At 43.0% G+C, this 17,454-nt stretch overlaps 1 protein-coding gene across 2 annotated transcripts in view; it reads left to right on the forward strand.

The window, feature by feature from the left end:
• Positions 1 to 17,454, forward strand: part of DNAAF8 (dynein axonemal assembly factor 8) — a 1,081,381-nt gene that overhangs the window by 646,698 nt on the left and 417,229 nt on the right. For both annotated transcript variants that reach the window (XM_078663036.1, XM_078663037.1), the window contains one exon: positions 9,427 to 9,759. In XM_078663036.1, the coding sequence (XP_078519162.1) occupies positions 9,427 to 9,759 (333 nt within the window). The remainder of the gene's footprint in view (positions 1 to 9,426; positions 9,760 to 17,454) is intronic.

The following is a 17,454-nucleotide window of genomic DNA, read 5'->3' on the forward strand; positions in this document are numbered from 1 at the left end:
TCAAATCGCCAGTCTAGGTAAGGTCTGTTTAAGCCCCTATAGTCTCGCTCCGCTCAATGCACATGCGCGTTGAGAGGCGAGACCTAAAAATGTAAAAAAGTGTTTGTTTTTCGAAATCAAACTACCAAGGTGGGAACTGTAACTGAAAAACAAATAACTAATGACCCCCACACTGAAGAAATGTTTTTCCCTGGACATTTGGGTCGTTATATTTAATTTCTGTCCCTCACTTTCAGGTAAAACCCGGTGACAAAAAAATAGGACATCTCACCATACACCTTAAATAAGGCGGGTGGTGACGGCCCCTACTCCATTGGAAGAAGCATTCAATTGACTGAGCCAACTGGGGCTACTCCAACAGAAAGCTGATGGTCCGCCCGTCTCTAAATAAGGCAGGCAGACCCAGGGTTTGGTGGAAAGTGTACTCCATTACGTTTGTGATGGAGTACTTTGTCTGCCAAACTCTAAATCTCATCCTATATCTTTTTGGATGCATAGGAGAACATTAGTGTTTCTCTTTTGCTGGTAAACAGGCAGCATAGGTACCTTATAAAGTCAAAGGGTTTCAAGCAGCATTTTCAGGCCCCACTTCTATTCACCACTATATCAGAGACCCAGGCACTCACTACCATGCTGTAGGTCAGGAGTACCCTGGGGCTGGCCGAGAGGACCGTACAGGTTCACCAGCATACTCAGTCCTTCAGTGTGTCAGGCATTACCTTGACACTCTTGAGACGCCATATTGTGACACTGTCAATTTCTATTAGTTGGGCTGCAGATTCTTATGGCTTCCATAGTCAGGCGTTCTGCTTGAGGTAATTCTTACACCTGTTATATGCACTCTGGATCTTGATACTCCCATTCTGCTCCTTCCATGTAGGGCCAGTAACCTTGACTCTTGAGCTTCAGTTCTGAACTGCACTTGTTTATACAGTACTATTTTTCCTTCAGCCCCATTGCTGTCTTCCCTCAGACCATCATATTTCAGTTCATTGGAGGCAACATATGCTAGGTAGAGTTTGCTACAGATCTCCTCTTTGAATGAGCACATTCAACGCCTTCCGACTCGTTTTTTCATGCCTCTCTCATGATTCCATCAAGATGTTTCTGAATAATTAGTAAATTATATCTTATAAGATAGAGCAGCTTCTTTTGTAATGGCTGATTAGGCCTTAGCTTTTTCAAGGTTGAGTCATTATGTTTACTATCCGTGATATAGAAAACGATAAAGGGACATATTGGGGTATTTTGAAGGGGCTGAAGATATTCCCACCTTTCAGATGGCTCGTTGTGCTTTGTGGGTAATGGGGTGTTAATGTGGACCAGTGGCTCTTTGGGTTTTTTTCTTTGAAGTTCATAACTTTCAAAACTTCTCTTTTCTTGGGCAGTCAGTGAGCTACATTGTTTTGTATTAAAGCAAGGTACTCCTTGGGACTACTGTGCTTTATTGCCAAATGTTGTTTCCTGTTTATGTCTAATAGTTCCTCTGCTCATTGAGTATTTTTTTCTTAGTCACATTCTTCTTTTTTGTTACATGTAGGAATATTTATTGTCATTCAGTTGAGTTCACAGGATAGGTTGTCTGGTACAAGGATATTACCCTACCATGTGCTTGATACTCGTAGCTCAGTACCTGGACAGTTGGGGCCTGATTCACAAAAGAACTTACCTGTAGTAAAGTTACGTGTGCAGAGTCCCTGCACTTGTGGTGGTGTCTCCGCACTCAGGGCGGAATCTTCACATGGCGCACTCTCCGCAGTTATGTTATGTTAATAACACTATAGCGCACAAATACCACTGGTCTCTTGCGCTCGTCTGAAGGTTGTGGAACATGGTACTGCCAAACTTGTTTTCAGTCTTTTCCGAAAGGGGAGGAGAGCGATTTCTTTCCTCAGACTTTCCGGCCATCTGTTCCAAATCTGAGGTATCAAAACTGAGAATGCCCGGCCGCCCATGGTTGCTTTATTAAAGTGTGGACAGGTCGGTACAATCGTCTCAAAGGAACATAGGCACGACCAGGCACATTGTGCCTCAGATGTTCCCTAATATAAACTGGCAGCGTACCATACAGTGGCTTGTGCGCAATGCACAAACTCTTAAACATGGCCCTCTGTTTGACTGTTAACCACTTAAGTAGTTGAAGCAGCAGTGTGGCATGTGCCCATCTCAGTTGTTTAAGCAGCAATCTTGCTGCATCATTCTTTGTCACCTGGAGCGTCCCCAACAGCTTATTGGGATGGCCAGTATAATGGGTGCTCCCATAATGCAGCCGTGACAAAATCATTGCCACCAACACTGTCAGCATACTTAACAAGCATTTACAATGCAATGGTTTCGCCTTTGGAAAAGTTAGAGCTATTGGCATTGTAAATGACAAATTTTGTATTTATGTGTTGGTTTTGAAAACAGATAAATAAATGGCATTGTCATTTACATTGCCATTAGCTTAATCTCTCCCAAATGTGAGACCTATTGTACCCTACGGACGAGCTCAGCAGACAGCAATTACTACCACACACACAGTGTTATTTTAAATTGTTAACATACACACAGCTGTGCACACAGTTACTCAGGTACACGAGCAATTGAACACCTATGTTTAAATATATTGCTGTGCCATATTCGAAGGATTGCAACTTATGATCTGTAAGTAACAAAATGATCTCCGTCTCAAAAGCATTCTCCCACTTACCTATTTACATAAAATACAAAGATGGGATCTGTACGTTACACGATCTGCTTTGGAGCAGGCACATTAATCCTCTATGCTACTTTAGGAGTCAATACTGAGATCGGACAAAACACTACCAGTTATCTTACCGCTTATAATCTCCTAAAAAATGCTGGGCATACAAAGATCTGTGCAGCAGGTTTATTTATCCTATTTATTAGATACTTAAAATACAGAATATTTGATACCTATTAAGTACAAAAGAACTTTTAAATATGTGAGTTTAGACTACCAGATTTACAAAACTATCACTATTGATAAGTTCTTCTCAGTGCACTGTTCTAATACGCTATTAATATCAACGCTCCACGTGCTAAAGAAACACAGTGGGACGTTTGCTTCAAATCCAGCATCCAGCACACCCATATACTCACCAGTGGCACAGTGTGGCTTCACATCCAGCCAAAGAGGGCTGCAGTTACAACAGGAACCAGGGGAAAGGCATGACATCACCATTGACTCACGGCAGCATGCTGAGAGTACACATAGTGTCTTGTCTGCGATCGGCCAATTTCCTCTTGAATCCGATTGGCTCCTCTCTTCTTGATTCTGACTGGCTCCGCTTCTGATTCAGGAGCTGCCTGCATCAGCCTTTCCGTCACAAAGTTTGAGTTCAAAATAGTGTAGTCGTCTATCAATTCTTTCTCTGGAGCTTTATTTTGGTTTTAATTTGACTACAGCAGACAGTGATTTCGTAAACCAACTGTTCAGAGAAATGTAGTTAAGAAAGGCAGCCCGGCCATTGGTGAAATCCAGCTGGAGGATAGAAAGTCTCCTCCCAACGCCCTATTCTCGCTTTCACATCAGTTTCAGGAGCACAGTAACCATGCTGGCGGCAGACACCTCTTTCGGCAGTGCATCGCTGCTTGAGTTTCGTTTATTTATCCAAAAGAGTTGGTGACTGAGCTCCGTGTTTCCTGCATAAATGGGCACTGTGTTGCTTTTTCCAACAAGCCTCCTCTTCAGTAAATCTGGCCCCTTCCTTAGCACAGAGAAGATGTTTTATGGGAAGGCTGAAGGCTAAGTAGAGCTGCCCCACGCAGATTTCTCCTGCAAGACACAAGAAGACCGAGGCTGCTTGTGTGATGATCATGGCTGGCCTCCCTTCACCCCTTCTGCCAATTTTCTGATTGTCTCTTCGAGCCTCCAAAGGCTCCTAGTCCAATCCTGAAGTTAATCCTTCTCTTGTTTTGTTCATAAACACTGGAATAATCATCCAATATTTTTACGAAGGCGGTATGTAGCCACCAGCCCTTAAGCACGCAACTAAAAATGTGGCTCAGTAAACTGCAGCTGAACAACCAGCCATGTGATCTGCGGCTCCTTCGCTGGTGTCAAGGCACCTGTTTTGAAAATGAGCGTCTCTAGAAGCTTCTCATCAGTGAGCGAGGTTGCCTGGCATCCATTGCAGAACTGTACAGAAGGTTTCATCTTCCAATACATTGGATTCAAAGCACGCATTCAAAATATACTTACTTCTAACGAGGCCGTTGCCTGGCACTGCAGTGCAGAAGAGATCTGTCCACTTTGGCAGTCATCGGATGGATCTCGTGCTGTGCCAGGGCCCTGCTGGGGGGCGGTCGGGTTTGAAGTTTGCTTCATTCAAGAAGCGCTCTGAGGGAAAAGTAATACAACGGTCGCTCTTCTGAGCGGGTTTATAATGCGCGCCATTTCACCTGAGCGGCCCATTCTCTTGCCACCCTTTCGTCCCAGTTCTCTTTGGGTCAGAAAGGCCAGTTCTGCTGGAAGGAAACAAATGCTCCTTAATTCGTATGCAGGCACTCTGGAGATAATTTTCCGTTCCTGCACTTTTCTCCCTGGCTGCTGTGCTGCGTGGAATGTTTGCGCTAAGCAATTAATATGCAAATGAGCTGATAAATATTTATACCCGGATTTAAATTATGCAGGGTGCGCTTTCAGTGTGCGCTTTGCTCATGGACTTCAAAGTGCTGCCTGCCTTGCTAACGAGGGGCAATTTGCATAAAGCCCTAATCAGCCGCATACTGATTAAGCTTCATTATGGAAACTGCCAGCTGCAATCTTTGTTTCTATTTTATGACAAAAAGGGGAACTTTTCACGCTTCAGTTGCCTTGACAATGTCAGCCTGAAGCTGCCGGGGAGGCGAGGACTCTGCTCGCAGCCGAAGTTTCCTCCAGCGGTGGCGGATTGCGATGGTGTAGTTGCAGGGGCCGCTTTGCCCGCTCCCTTGGTTCCTGGACACTCGCGGACGCCGAATCCATGTGGGACTGCGGCGACTACCTTACAGGTGCGGGGCTTCCGTCTGTTGAATATGGAAACGGGGGGTGGCTGTGGGAGGGGAGGCCGCGGCCATAGGCAGAGCGGAAGACGGGGCTTTGAAGGGACTCCGCAGCCCTGCGCCCTCACAGCCGCTCGGAGCGCACCCTGTTAATCTGCGGCGAAGGCGGGAAATGCGTCCGTGCCGCCTGGCGGGAAATACTGACCCTCCCAGAATCCGCCCCAGTGTGTGTGTTGTGGGCATCGCGCTGAGAGCAGCCTGCCTAGTGATGATGATGACCAATGCAAGCGTCGCCTGCCGTCATGCGTTCTAGGTCTCCCTTTACTAGTGTTCCGGGGTTGGTATTTCAGGCCCCTTTGCCAGTATACGACCCCTTCCAACCAATTTGAGCTCTCCAGTGCATGCACCTTTAAACAAGTCAGGTCCCGGGCCGGCAGCCAATCACAGCGCAGCCCGGGGAATGACGTCACGGAGGTGTCCCGGGCCGGCAGCCAATCACAGCGCAGCCCGGGACACACGGCATCAAGGGGCGGGACTTAAAAAAGAGTCAGAAACGCCCACGATTCGCGTTCTGACCAGGAGAAAGTGATTGACACTGATGTCTTCCAATGGCTAGCCTCCATTTATGGAGCTAGCCAATGGAAGACAGAGGCGGGACCAAAGCCCCATATGTAGGATCATAAGATTTCGCCGTGGGCGGAACAACTGCTACGCAGTTGCTACGGCCAGGGCGAAACCTAAAAATGAAAGAATTGGGACCATTTTCCGGAGCTGTCTCGGGAGACCTGTGCATCTCCCACACACTGTTGCCACTTGCTTTTACAGAGACAGACAACTGTCCAACTTAATGCCAAGGCATTTTACTGCTGGTACGGTACCCTAAGGGGAGCCTAAATTCAGGGGCCAAAAACTATCCATCCTGGGGTTCCCATTTGTTGTAACTGCCAGAACTTCAGTCTTGTCTGGATTAATCTTCAGAGAGTTGCATGTCACCCTGCTCACAGTGAACCTCAAGATTTTCTACATGGAACGCTCAATCTGCAAGATCAGCTGAGTGCCATCTACATATTTGAACAATTGACAGCTGTACTAGGGATACAATCAACAGCTGTATATAGATGTTGAACAGCAATGGTAATTAACGCAGATCCCTAAGGGATCCGCAGGTTAACGCCCTTGTCCTTGCCCTGGAGACATGACCACCCCTTTGTAGCCTCTGTGAACGGTAATTCCAGTGCTTAATTTGAGCCGGTGCTCAGCACCGGCACTTAATTGGTTTCCGGTGCTCGGCACCTAATTGTCAACACCATACATAGAACAGTCTACCACATGGTGACACTGCTCATCTAATTTAGAGATGAGCAGAACAACGGCTGTTTAGGAATACATTATACATTAAAATTGCTAATACCTGCCTTCCCAGCCATTCCTTTAGCTTTGGGGACCTGGAATAAGATGAACTGTCGCATTTACATGTCAGATAGATAGTAGTTGTTTTGGCAGCGATGACAAGGGCGATGGGAGCTGCAAGCTGCAGTGGCCTCCTGGTCAGAGCCCTGGCACGTAATATTTCACAAATTGAGCACTGGGTACTTCAGGAACAACGAAATCCACTGGAGTACAGACCCTGTAATCCCACAATCCATTAACCAGTGCATGAGCATTTGATGGCTCCACTGTATCAACTGCTGCCGTAAGGTCTAGCAAAATCAGCACAGAAGATCTATTCTTATCTGCCACCAACGGAAGTTGGTCCAGTACAGAGCGCATCACCAGCTCAGTGCTATGATGGGCCTGAAAGGTTGATTGGCTGTTGCTGGTCCTCTACAAATTTTGTGAGGATCTAAGTTACATGCCTTGCCAGAATTTTACCTGGAGTTGGCAGCATTTGACACTGGGTGGTAGTTATTTAAGTTTTTAGGGTCTTCCCCCACCATCTTCAACAGAGGGCTAACCATAGCCCTCTTAAACCTTTAGGGAACTATGCCAGATGCCAGAGAGGTGTTTCAGAAGGGACAGACATTCACCCCCCATAACTGGGAAGGCTGCTCTGAGCACTTCTGGTGGACAAGGGAGGCCAGTGTCCCCAAGCCTAATAATGCCAGTTCAGATAACTGCAAGCCCTGATAAGGAGATACATTCACCAGTACCAGTGAGCAAGGACACAGGGTATTCCTTATATCATTCTAGATATCCCTGAACTTGCTCATAAAAAAGTCCTACATCTCATTACAGTCCTCTGGATGAGCCACCTGGGCCTTATCATTAGTCTGGCTTAGTTTTTGTGGGTCACTAGCTTCAGTGGTCCTCGAGTCATAGAAAACTGCTTTAGAGTCTACAATCGCTCTTTTCAGCTTTAAAATTACTCAAAGCATCTGGTTCAATGTGCTTACACCATTATCTTTCATACTGACGAAGTGTGTGCTTCCCCTCTTGAAGTGAGGGAGTATACCAAGGGGGCACGCATAGCCCTGTCTCTTACTTTTTCCCTACGCACTGGAGCTACACTATCCAGGGTGTTCTACATCCAGTTCATGAACCACATACATTTTTGTTTCACATCCTTTCACCTATTGGGAGGGTGCTTTGATGCCTTTAAGGCCTTCACTAAATGATCCTTATCTATTTGAGAGCCGCTGCATATTGTACGCCAAACTGGCGGACAGCATGCGTACTGAGTTGGCAGGGAGATAGCAAACCTGATCTGATAATGATCAGCCACAGGGTTCGATAACTACGAGCCTGGCCATCGATTGAGTGAACCATACCAGGTCCAGTATATGATCCTATGGGACAGTATCCCACCGGTACTTAAAGTCACCCACCACTATTCCCTGGTTATATCTAGAATGAACAAGCTATCATCTATAGGAACAGTTACCCTCCAGTGATCGATATATCTGGAACTCACATCACTCATCAATTCCAGAAATAATTAGTTAAATAGGGGGGTAGCCTGGGGTGGGCGGTAAACTACCACAATAACCAAGCACCTACATATCAGGTCCACTTTTACCCCCAAGACCTCAACCCTTCCATGGTTTAGTTGGCCCCTGTTTCTGTAGCACATTGCCTCTAGTGCACCATGCGGAGATTCCGAGCCAGAGTGCAGAGATTACGCCACCAGTGCGGAGACTCCCCCACGAATTGCGGAGACTCTGCACTTGTAAATTTACTACACGTAAGTACCTTCGTGATTCCAGTCCTTGATGAAGACATTACACAGCATCAAGGCAAAATAAGAACAACATAGTGGCAGAAGCCATCAACTTATCACATGCCTTCCTTCATTTAATAGATAGCAAAAATAGTAAACCATAATCTCCAAAATGAAAACCTCACACACTTACAGCCCAGCACAGAACAGTCCTTAAATCAAATTCACCCAGATCAACCTTTCACACCGACCCAGTTATACTCATGTACAACAAAATAACACCAGCCACAGTACCCTGTATAATGCCTAAAACAGGATGAACACTGTTACTCTATTGAGTGACCTAGACCTGAGCAGAGAGCTACTTCCCAAATGTCTACTACATTCAATACCTTGTAAGCTTTTTTTAAATAACATTTTATTCTGCATTGGAAAATAATACAGTTCACATCCGTTAAGTATAAGAGCTATACTCTAACCAGAGGCTTGGCGTGTAACCCGTTCTCAAAGAGACAACCTGGATGCCAGAACAAATTTGCAATTTTATGTTGAGAGAACAAAAAATACCCACAACCATCAAGCAATGGTGTAACGCAAAATGATGGGCCTCCTATGCAGAATGTGAAGAGGGGACCCCTAGTCTCCCATATCTCATACATATTAATTGATATTTGGCTAAATGGGCTCCCTAAATGGTTGGAGGCCTCACTACACCGCAGGGCTGAAGGGTCCTGCGTTACAACCCTGCCATCAAACACATTTGGGGTAAAACCAATGGACAAAGATTTCAAGAGACACCATTTTTAGAACGCAGCTACATTTACTTTTTTAGACCCTTACAGTTTGCTTCACAATTTGCTCCCTTCAGTATGCATTTGTTGTCAGTTCACAGTTGATCTGCTGTGACTGTTCTATTTGTTTTCTGAACTGCCCTTTTGAATGTTCATCTCTTTACAGAGTCTCAAGCTTAGTAGATGAAAGTCAACAGTGACCGTACACCTAGGCATGCTCCCATACACTTGCACTGCTGCATAATGTCTACCATGCTCCCCAGCATTGGATTAGCTTGTTCCTCCATGATATGCTTTAAACTTGAAAACGGACATTTTCTGATCTGACGAAAATGAATTAATTTGGATTCCCACCCCACAGCAAGTAGCCAGCCCCCGTTCACCCTCACAGTGGAGTGGCATGCCATAAATTGAAATATGTATGTAGATTGCAGCATCTTGGTACAAATCTTTTTTCTGCATTGACAGGCTTTGGCATTGTCTTTACAGGGAAAGGAGATTGTGACTCAGGGTTTGAGCTATTGGGTCTGAAGTGGCTCCCTAGTCTTAGCCGAAGCCAGGCCAAAGAAATCACCCCTTTCGAAGTTGGGGATAAGCCATGGCAGCAGAGCATCGACCAGCTGGTGTCCAGTCCGGCCCTCATCTGTGTCCTGCGGAGAATCAACGCCTTTGCGGCTCTTGCTGAGACACTCAAGGAACTGACTTCTCCGGCAAGCAAGCTCGGCGGTAGCCATGGTCGCTTGCAGAGAGTGATGTCATCAACTCCCGAAATGGCTTTTCGACAGGCGGCACTCTTCTTCACCGATAAGGACTTTGTCTCAGGTATGGACACCTTTATCCCAAACACAATGGCAAGTGTGTGACAGAGTACTTGGTGTGAATTGCACACCTCCTGAAATTTGTACCAGTGCCTCTTTGAACACCCTCATCGTTAATCTCCCTTTTAATTTAATTCCTTTCTTTCTCATTCCGCATTTCTCAGCCCTATTTTATATATGGAACATATACACGGTGTAGATGACCACACACCTTAATTAGATGTTTTGAGTAGGAGTGCTTAATGGTGTTGTATGCAGTGTAGGAATTATGTAGGCTTTATCCACAAATGTAAACTCTACATGTTACTCAGCATGGTTTCTGAAAAAAGACAGTCCACTTTCACAGTTTGTTCTGAATGTAGGCATAGAAAATTGATTGTGATGTCACTCCTATAACACTAAAGTCAAGATGATCATAATCACAAAAGACAGTCCTTAAGGGCAAAAAACCCTTATACAGGGGTTCGAGCAAACTTTGTGATTGCCAGAGACACTCTCTCCCCAAAAACACAAATCAAGAAAAATGTAAAGAGTTTGCCCTGGAGATTTTCCTTTCATCGAAAACAATCTGAACAATATTTGGTGATCTGTTGTCCAGCATATATCAAAATGAATTTAGGTAAAATAATGCTCAGGTTATAGTGAAGCGATGGCCCATAAATAATGAAAAGGTAGTGATTGTATGAACAGTAGGTTTTACATTAGGGAGGCAGTGCAATTGCCTAAGTGAAATGTACAAAAGGCAGCTTTTATAGTGATATTCCTTTAGGAAATAAAGGGCATGTGAGAAAGTATTCAGCTTTGTTTAAAGCTTAATACTGTATTAGTCACTTTAAAACGATTGTGAAGAGAGGGTCGGAAAATTAAACACTGCAATAGTGTTATATGCAAAGAAGAGTTTAAATACAGAGAGGATTGCATTGTTCTATCTGGTAACTTAGATTTTTTTGCTTTACGTAGAGATGGCTACGTAAAGAATACGTACGTACTAAGATACTTCAAAGAGGCAGGAGTATTTCTCAGCCCTATTTTATATATGGAACATATACACGGTGTAGATGACCACACACCTTAATTAGATGTTTTGAGTAGGAGTGCTTAATGGTGTTGTATGCAGTGTAGGAATTATGTAGGCTTTATCCACAAATGTAAACTCTACATGTTACTCAGCATGGTTTCTGAAAAAAGACAGTCCACTTTCACAGTTTGTTCTGAATGTAGGCATAGAAAATTGATTGTGATGTCACTCCTATAACACTAAAGTCAAGATGATCATAATCACAAAAGACAGTCCTTAAGGGCAAAAAACCCTTATACAGGGGTTCGAGCAAACTTTGTGATTGCCAGAGACACTCTCTCCCCAAAAACACAAATCAAGAAAAATGTAAAGAGTTTGCCCTGGAGATTTTCCTTTCATCGAAAACAATCTGAACAATATTTGGTGATCTGTTGTCCAGCATATATCAAAATGAATTTAGGTAAAATAATGCTCAGGTTATAGTGAAGCGATGGCCCATAAATAATGAAAAGGTAGTGATTGTATGAACAGTAGGTTTTACATTAGGGAGGCAGTGCAATTGCCTAAGTGAAATGTACAAAAGGCAGCTTTTATAGTGATATTCCTTTAGGAAATAAAGGGCATGTGAGAAAGTATTCAGCTTTGTTTAAAGCTTAATACTGTATTAGTCACTTTAAAACGATTGTGAAGAGAGGGTCGGAAAATTAAACACTGCAATAGTGTTATATGCAAAGAAGAGTTTAAATACAGAGAGGATTGCATTGTTCTATCTGGTAACTTAGATTTTTTTGCTTTACGTAGAGATGGCTACGTAAAGAATACGTACGTACTAAGATACTTCAAAGAGGCAGGAGTATTCAGAGGTCCACACTGGACAGCCAGGTGAAATTACTGAAGGTTCCTAAGCTTTGTGAAAACATAGTTCTGGTTCTGGAGGCGTCTATGACACTTCAAAAGTGTCATTCATTTGACGCAGATGGGAGTCAAAGGAAGTGGAAAGTTTCAGTTGTGGAGCTAAAGGGACTTTGAAGAAACAGCAGCAAGAACAGGGAGTAGTCAGACTCACTTCAACCAAAGAGATTGTAACAGACAGAGTCTAGCTATATACAGTGGTCAAAACCCATAGAGTGTTCTGGATAAGACATTTTCAACGTCTGTGAAGATTTTATCCAGCTTTTACAACGTCTTTGAATACATATTTCATCACAAATTCCTTCACTGTTTGTAAAATCCTCTTCTGTGGGATGACGAAGGTTGCCTCTTACCAGGGCTCGAGTTGGGGTACCACACGGGTGGACGGCGTCCCCCCACTTTCACAGTTCTCTTTTATTTTATCCAATCATATTTCAGTCCATCAGTCAAAATACGCTTTATTCGATTTTTGTTAAAATCATAAAAGGCAATACATACAGCACAATACAAAAATCACATTGCAATTTACATACAAAATTCAATTCATAGTCAATTTATGTTAAAATTTAATTTACTTAAAACCCTCAAGGCCAACATTTAAAATAAGACATTCCCTGGGGCTTGTTTCATTCTTAATCTAAATGCAGCCGTTAGGTAAGATACCACGCGAAAGATGATATGCGTGTTACCCAACATTTGAAGAAAAATTAATGCTGGCCTAACTTGAAGAAAGCCTGCTTCCTTCAGAATAGGTATTAGGTATTTTTCCCTAGCGGCGGCATAAAACCCACAAAAAAACATAAAATGAAGCGTATCTTGGGTAGAAAAATTGTCACATTTGCAAGGTAAAGCGTCCTCGGGTTTTGCCCAAGTAGAAAAACAACCAAGTGTATAGGGGATCAAGTTCATCCTAAATTTAATAAGCAAGGCTCTGTGAAGGGGATTAGTGACAATTTATAAATAGGGTTCCAGAGAGGGAGTAGTACTTAGAATCAAGTAAGCTCTTACTGACGGTTTCATTACTTCCCTCTCTTCTCTCTCTAACCATACCCTTTCAAGGAAATGTTGTTTGATCCACCCAATGTCCTGTTTTCTAATGCTTGATGGGTCTGAATAGATCTCCGGTCTCCCAAGCGCTGCAAATGAGGTTTTAAGATATCTCAACCATGGCATTTTCAAGGCGTGGTCCCTTGATACCACGTCCAGCAGAATGCCGTGGTTCAGCGTCAGCTCAGGGTTCAGCCATGTTTTAATCCAAAAGAGTAGGGGTGCCAACTTCAATCTGTCAGTAATATATGATAAGCCCAATTCCTCATGGATGGATAACGTGGGAGTTGAATTTGGGACAGATAGAAATTGGCGAATAAGCCCGTTTCCGACTCTTTGAATGCGATCCTGGTTGACATAACCCCAAAGAGCAGACCCATAAGTGGCAATGGGAACACACTTGCTATTATAAACTTTAACCAGGGCTTCCATTGGTTTGGCCCCCAGTCTTTTCGAAAAGCCCATCAAAGCAGCTGTTGAGCGAGCCAGAGAGACACTCTTTGCCTTTATCTGGGGGGCCCAAGAGCCCCTCTCGTCAAAAAGGACCCCCAAGTAAGGGAAGACAGGGACCCTCGAAACCACATCCCCCCCACAGGTGAAAGTTAACTGTATGGTCTTGTTTCTCTGGCGACCTATGATCATAGTGTGCGATTTTGTTGCATTTACTTTGAGGTCAAGGCTCTCCATGAATGAACCAAAGCGGTCCAATAGGATTTGTAAACTATTGCCAGTACGCGCAATTAGTACCGCGTCGTCCGCGTATAAGAGGGCCGGTACCTGGGCTCCTCTTACACGCGGAACATCTGCCGCCCCTAGTTCAAGGTGTTTCCCTAAACCATTGATATAAATGGTAAAGAGGAGGGGGGCCAAGATGCACCCCTGTCGTACCCCTTTCTCTGATCTGAAACTATCAGCGCATCTCCCCTCCCTAGTGACCCTTACTTTAGTGAACAGTTCTTGGTGTAAGCTGGCCATAAAACCTACCAACGGAGCCTCTATCCCCATCTCTTCTAGCAGGGACCATAACTTGGACCTGTTAACTAGATCGAAGGCCGAAGAGAGGTCCATAAAGGCCAGATAAACTGACCCCTCTCCGACCACCGTGTATTTAGAGACAAGAAGGTGGAGGTTGGAACATTGATCCAGGGTACCTCGCTTTTCCCGGAAGCCGTACTGTATGTTATCGAGCCCCCCACAAACCTCCAAATTAGTCCTCAATTTACCCAATAACACTCTGCCCAGGATTTTAATCGCAGAGTCAAGGAGGGAGATGGGTCTATAGCACCCTGGATCCTCCCGATTGCCTTTCTTAAAAAGAGGGACTATAATAGCGGTGGCCCATGAATTTGGGAAAATATTATCATTTGCGGCTCTAAATACTTTGGTTAGGACTTGAGACCAAGTTTTCGGGGAATGTCTAAAAAAATCAACTGGTACCCCATCCGGCCCTGGGGCCTTATTTGTGGAAGAGTCCATTATGGCCTTAAAGACCTCGTCTTCCCCAAACACTACTTCAGGGTGGGCCTGAACAGTTCTTGCACCAGTCATGGATGTACCACCTTTATCACCATATACCTCTTGAAAATGGTCAATCCATTTCTCATCCGGGATAACACAATCAAGGGGAGTATTGTCAATACCCGAAAAAAACGGGTTATTTATGATATCCCAGAAGTTTTTGCTGTCTCGAAGAACATCTATATCAAGGAGATTATTCCAGGCCTAAGTTTTAATGACATTTCTCCTTCTTTTTAGGGTAAGTTTTACCGGGAGCTCGATAACTATAAACTGCAACTGAGTACAAGCCACCTTTTGTGACGTAATTTCCTGTTGTGATGTCAGCGTCCCCCCACTTCTTTTTTTAGGACTTGTGCCATGCCTCTTACCATATATATATCACAGGTACCACTATTATCAGTTCTGACCGACTTACACATTGAAGGTCGCATTGACAATTCAGAATCCCTGCTTTTGGCAAATCACAGCCAGCCAACAACACACGACAAAATAGAGACCATATCCACGCCCTTCAAGAAAAAATCAAAGTTTAATCCGATAATGCAACGAGATGGCATAGACATCTTTAACGAACATGTCACAGAAGAAATCAAAAAGCTCAATTACAGAACTCGTGCATCAAAAAATAAGTTATCGAGTCAGAATAGACAATATAAAAATCTGGTTACCAAGTTACAACAGAATGATAATGTAATTGTGAGAAATTCTGACAAGGGGGGAAATGTGGTGTTATGGTCCAAGGAGGAATATATGAAGGAAGCCATGTCCCAATTAAATGATCGGACTTGTTATAGGCTCAGCAGTGCATCAGTCATCAAGGAAACTGCCAATGCTTTTTATATGAAATTAATTGCCTGGAAAAGCACATGTCTCATAACAAATGATGAATACCAATTTATGAGAAATGATTACCCAGTCATTCCGAACATTTATTTCATTCCGAAAGTGCATAAAAATGCTTTAAAACCACCGGGACGTCCAATTATCTCGGCCAGATTGAGCCTTTTAGAATATGCTTCAAAATACATTGACTTCTTTTTGCAAGACTGTGTAGGGCTTTGGAATTTTTTCTGAATAAAAGAAGAGCAATGTGCCCTGAACACGATAACATGTTTTTAGACATGGTTACTTTCTGTCTAAATAATAATATGTTTTCCTTCAATCAAACATTCTATCAGCAAACAAGAGGTGTGGCTCTGGGGGCCAGCTTCTCCCCCAGTTATGCCTGTATTTTTATGGGCTGGTGGGAGGAGCTGGTCCTCAAAGGCACTCATGCTGAATGGTATAACAAGCATGTAAAACTATATTACAGGTACATAGATGATTTATTTTTTGTCTGGGATGGTTCAGTGGAGGAGGCCCAGGATTGGGTCAAGGTTCTTAACACTAATAATGTCAATTTGCATTTCACCTCATCTATTGATATTGCTAGTATCTACTTTCTGGACGTGGAAATGTATGTGGCCAACAATAAAGTGGAAACCAAGCTATATAGAAAAAACACAGCTGGTAATTCAGTCTTGTATTTTTCTAGTTTTCACCCCAGGCACTTAATACATAGCATTCCCTATGGGGAAATGCTAAGAATAAAAAGAATCTGCAGCAATCCATCAGATCTAGTGGAGGCCCAGCTTCAATGCAAGGAAAGATTCTTTGCTAGGGGTTATCCGTTGAAAACTATACAAGCGGCTATCAATAAAACATCAGAATTAGATAGGGATACTCTCCTTGTCCCCAAAAAACTCAGGGAATCAGCTGGTAAAGAGGAAAGTAACCCTGAATCTGTGAGACTAATCATATCCTATAGTGCCCAGGAAAAAGCGATCACAAAGATCATTAACAGAAACTGGGCCCTTGTAAGAAATGACCCTGTGATTGGTACTGATATGCCATCAAGACCTAGCATAACCTTCAGGAGGGCAACCTCTATGTATAATAACTTGGTATCCAGTTGCCCTGAATCCACTTCGTCCAGCAAATGGCTAAAGACATTCAATGGCTTTACCAAATGCAATTCATGTAAGGCGTGTGAATATGGTGTAAATAAAAAAAGCTATCATACAGCCTTTAGTGGGAAAGAAATTAAAATCTCCAAGCCCCTTCATTGCAAAACAGAATACGCCATCTATGTTTTGGAATGCACTTGTCCATTAAAATATGTGGGCAGTACCAAACTTCCTGCCAATAAGAGGGTTTTGCAACACATTCGGGCCATTGTTAACCATGACCCTACTTACCCTGTCGCCAGACATTTTCAAGAGGTCCACAATAACAGCTTGCAGGACCTCTCATACTATGTAATTGACACCATCCCTAAGACCAAAAAGGGAGGCGACAGGGAATGTAAAATGCGCAAACTGGAGACACGATATATTCTGAATTTCAACAGCAAGAACCCAGGAGGTTTAAACACCACAGAAGACCTACACACATGCCTATGAAAAATATGAAAACTATGAAAAATAAATAGCATTTGTTTCCTCCAACCTTCTTGGCTCTACCCCATAAATCCTTTTCCAATTTGGCCTTCAGAATGCTCAAATATGACTTAGATATATAAGGTTACCCAACACCACACTTTAAGTCATCATGAATCAAGAACTTAAATTGAATATATTTGATTTTTAAATGATCCATTTTTCCCCATGAGCCGCCGACAGCTTTCCTTAACCATAAAGCATGTTGGTTTTTTAACCTCTAGTCACCTTATGCACTTTATTCTAATTATGTTTCCTTATTTCTTTGGCAATGACGAACTATTGAGTACCACACAAGGTTACACCCACGACAATATTGGTTGTTCGATCAATGTATCGTGGGCACTATGTTGTAAGCCTTGTTTAAGAAACCAGCATTTAAAGCTATAAATTTCAAATTAATCCAGTATGGCGAACTTATACAGCAGGTCAGATAGATTATGACACTGCACGTAATTACTGTATCATTGGCAACTTTTAATGCATTTATGCAAGTATTATTAAATCAAAAACATTGTGAATATAACATGTTTTTATTCATTTTAAATACAAGTCCATATATATTTTTGTACTATAATATATTTTTGTACTAAATATATTTTTGCATTACGATATAGAAAATATATGTATTTTAAACTATATTTATATCAATGTGTAAACCAATGTATTTAAACAGTGATTATTTATATTTGCCTTGTAAATACTGGGATAGAAAGATTACAACTTC

This window comes from Lissotriton helveticus, chromosome 10 (genome assembly GCF_964261635.1).
Source record: "Lissotriton helveticus chromosome 10, aLisHel1.1, whole genome shotgun sequence".
Lineage (NCBI taxonomy): Eukaryota > Metazoa > Chordata > Amphibia > Caudata > Salamandridae > Lissotriton > Lissotriton helveticus.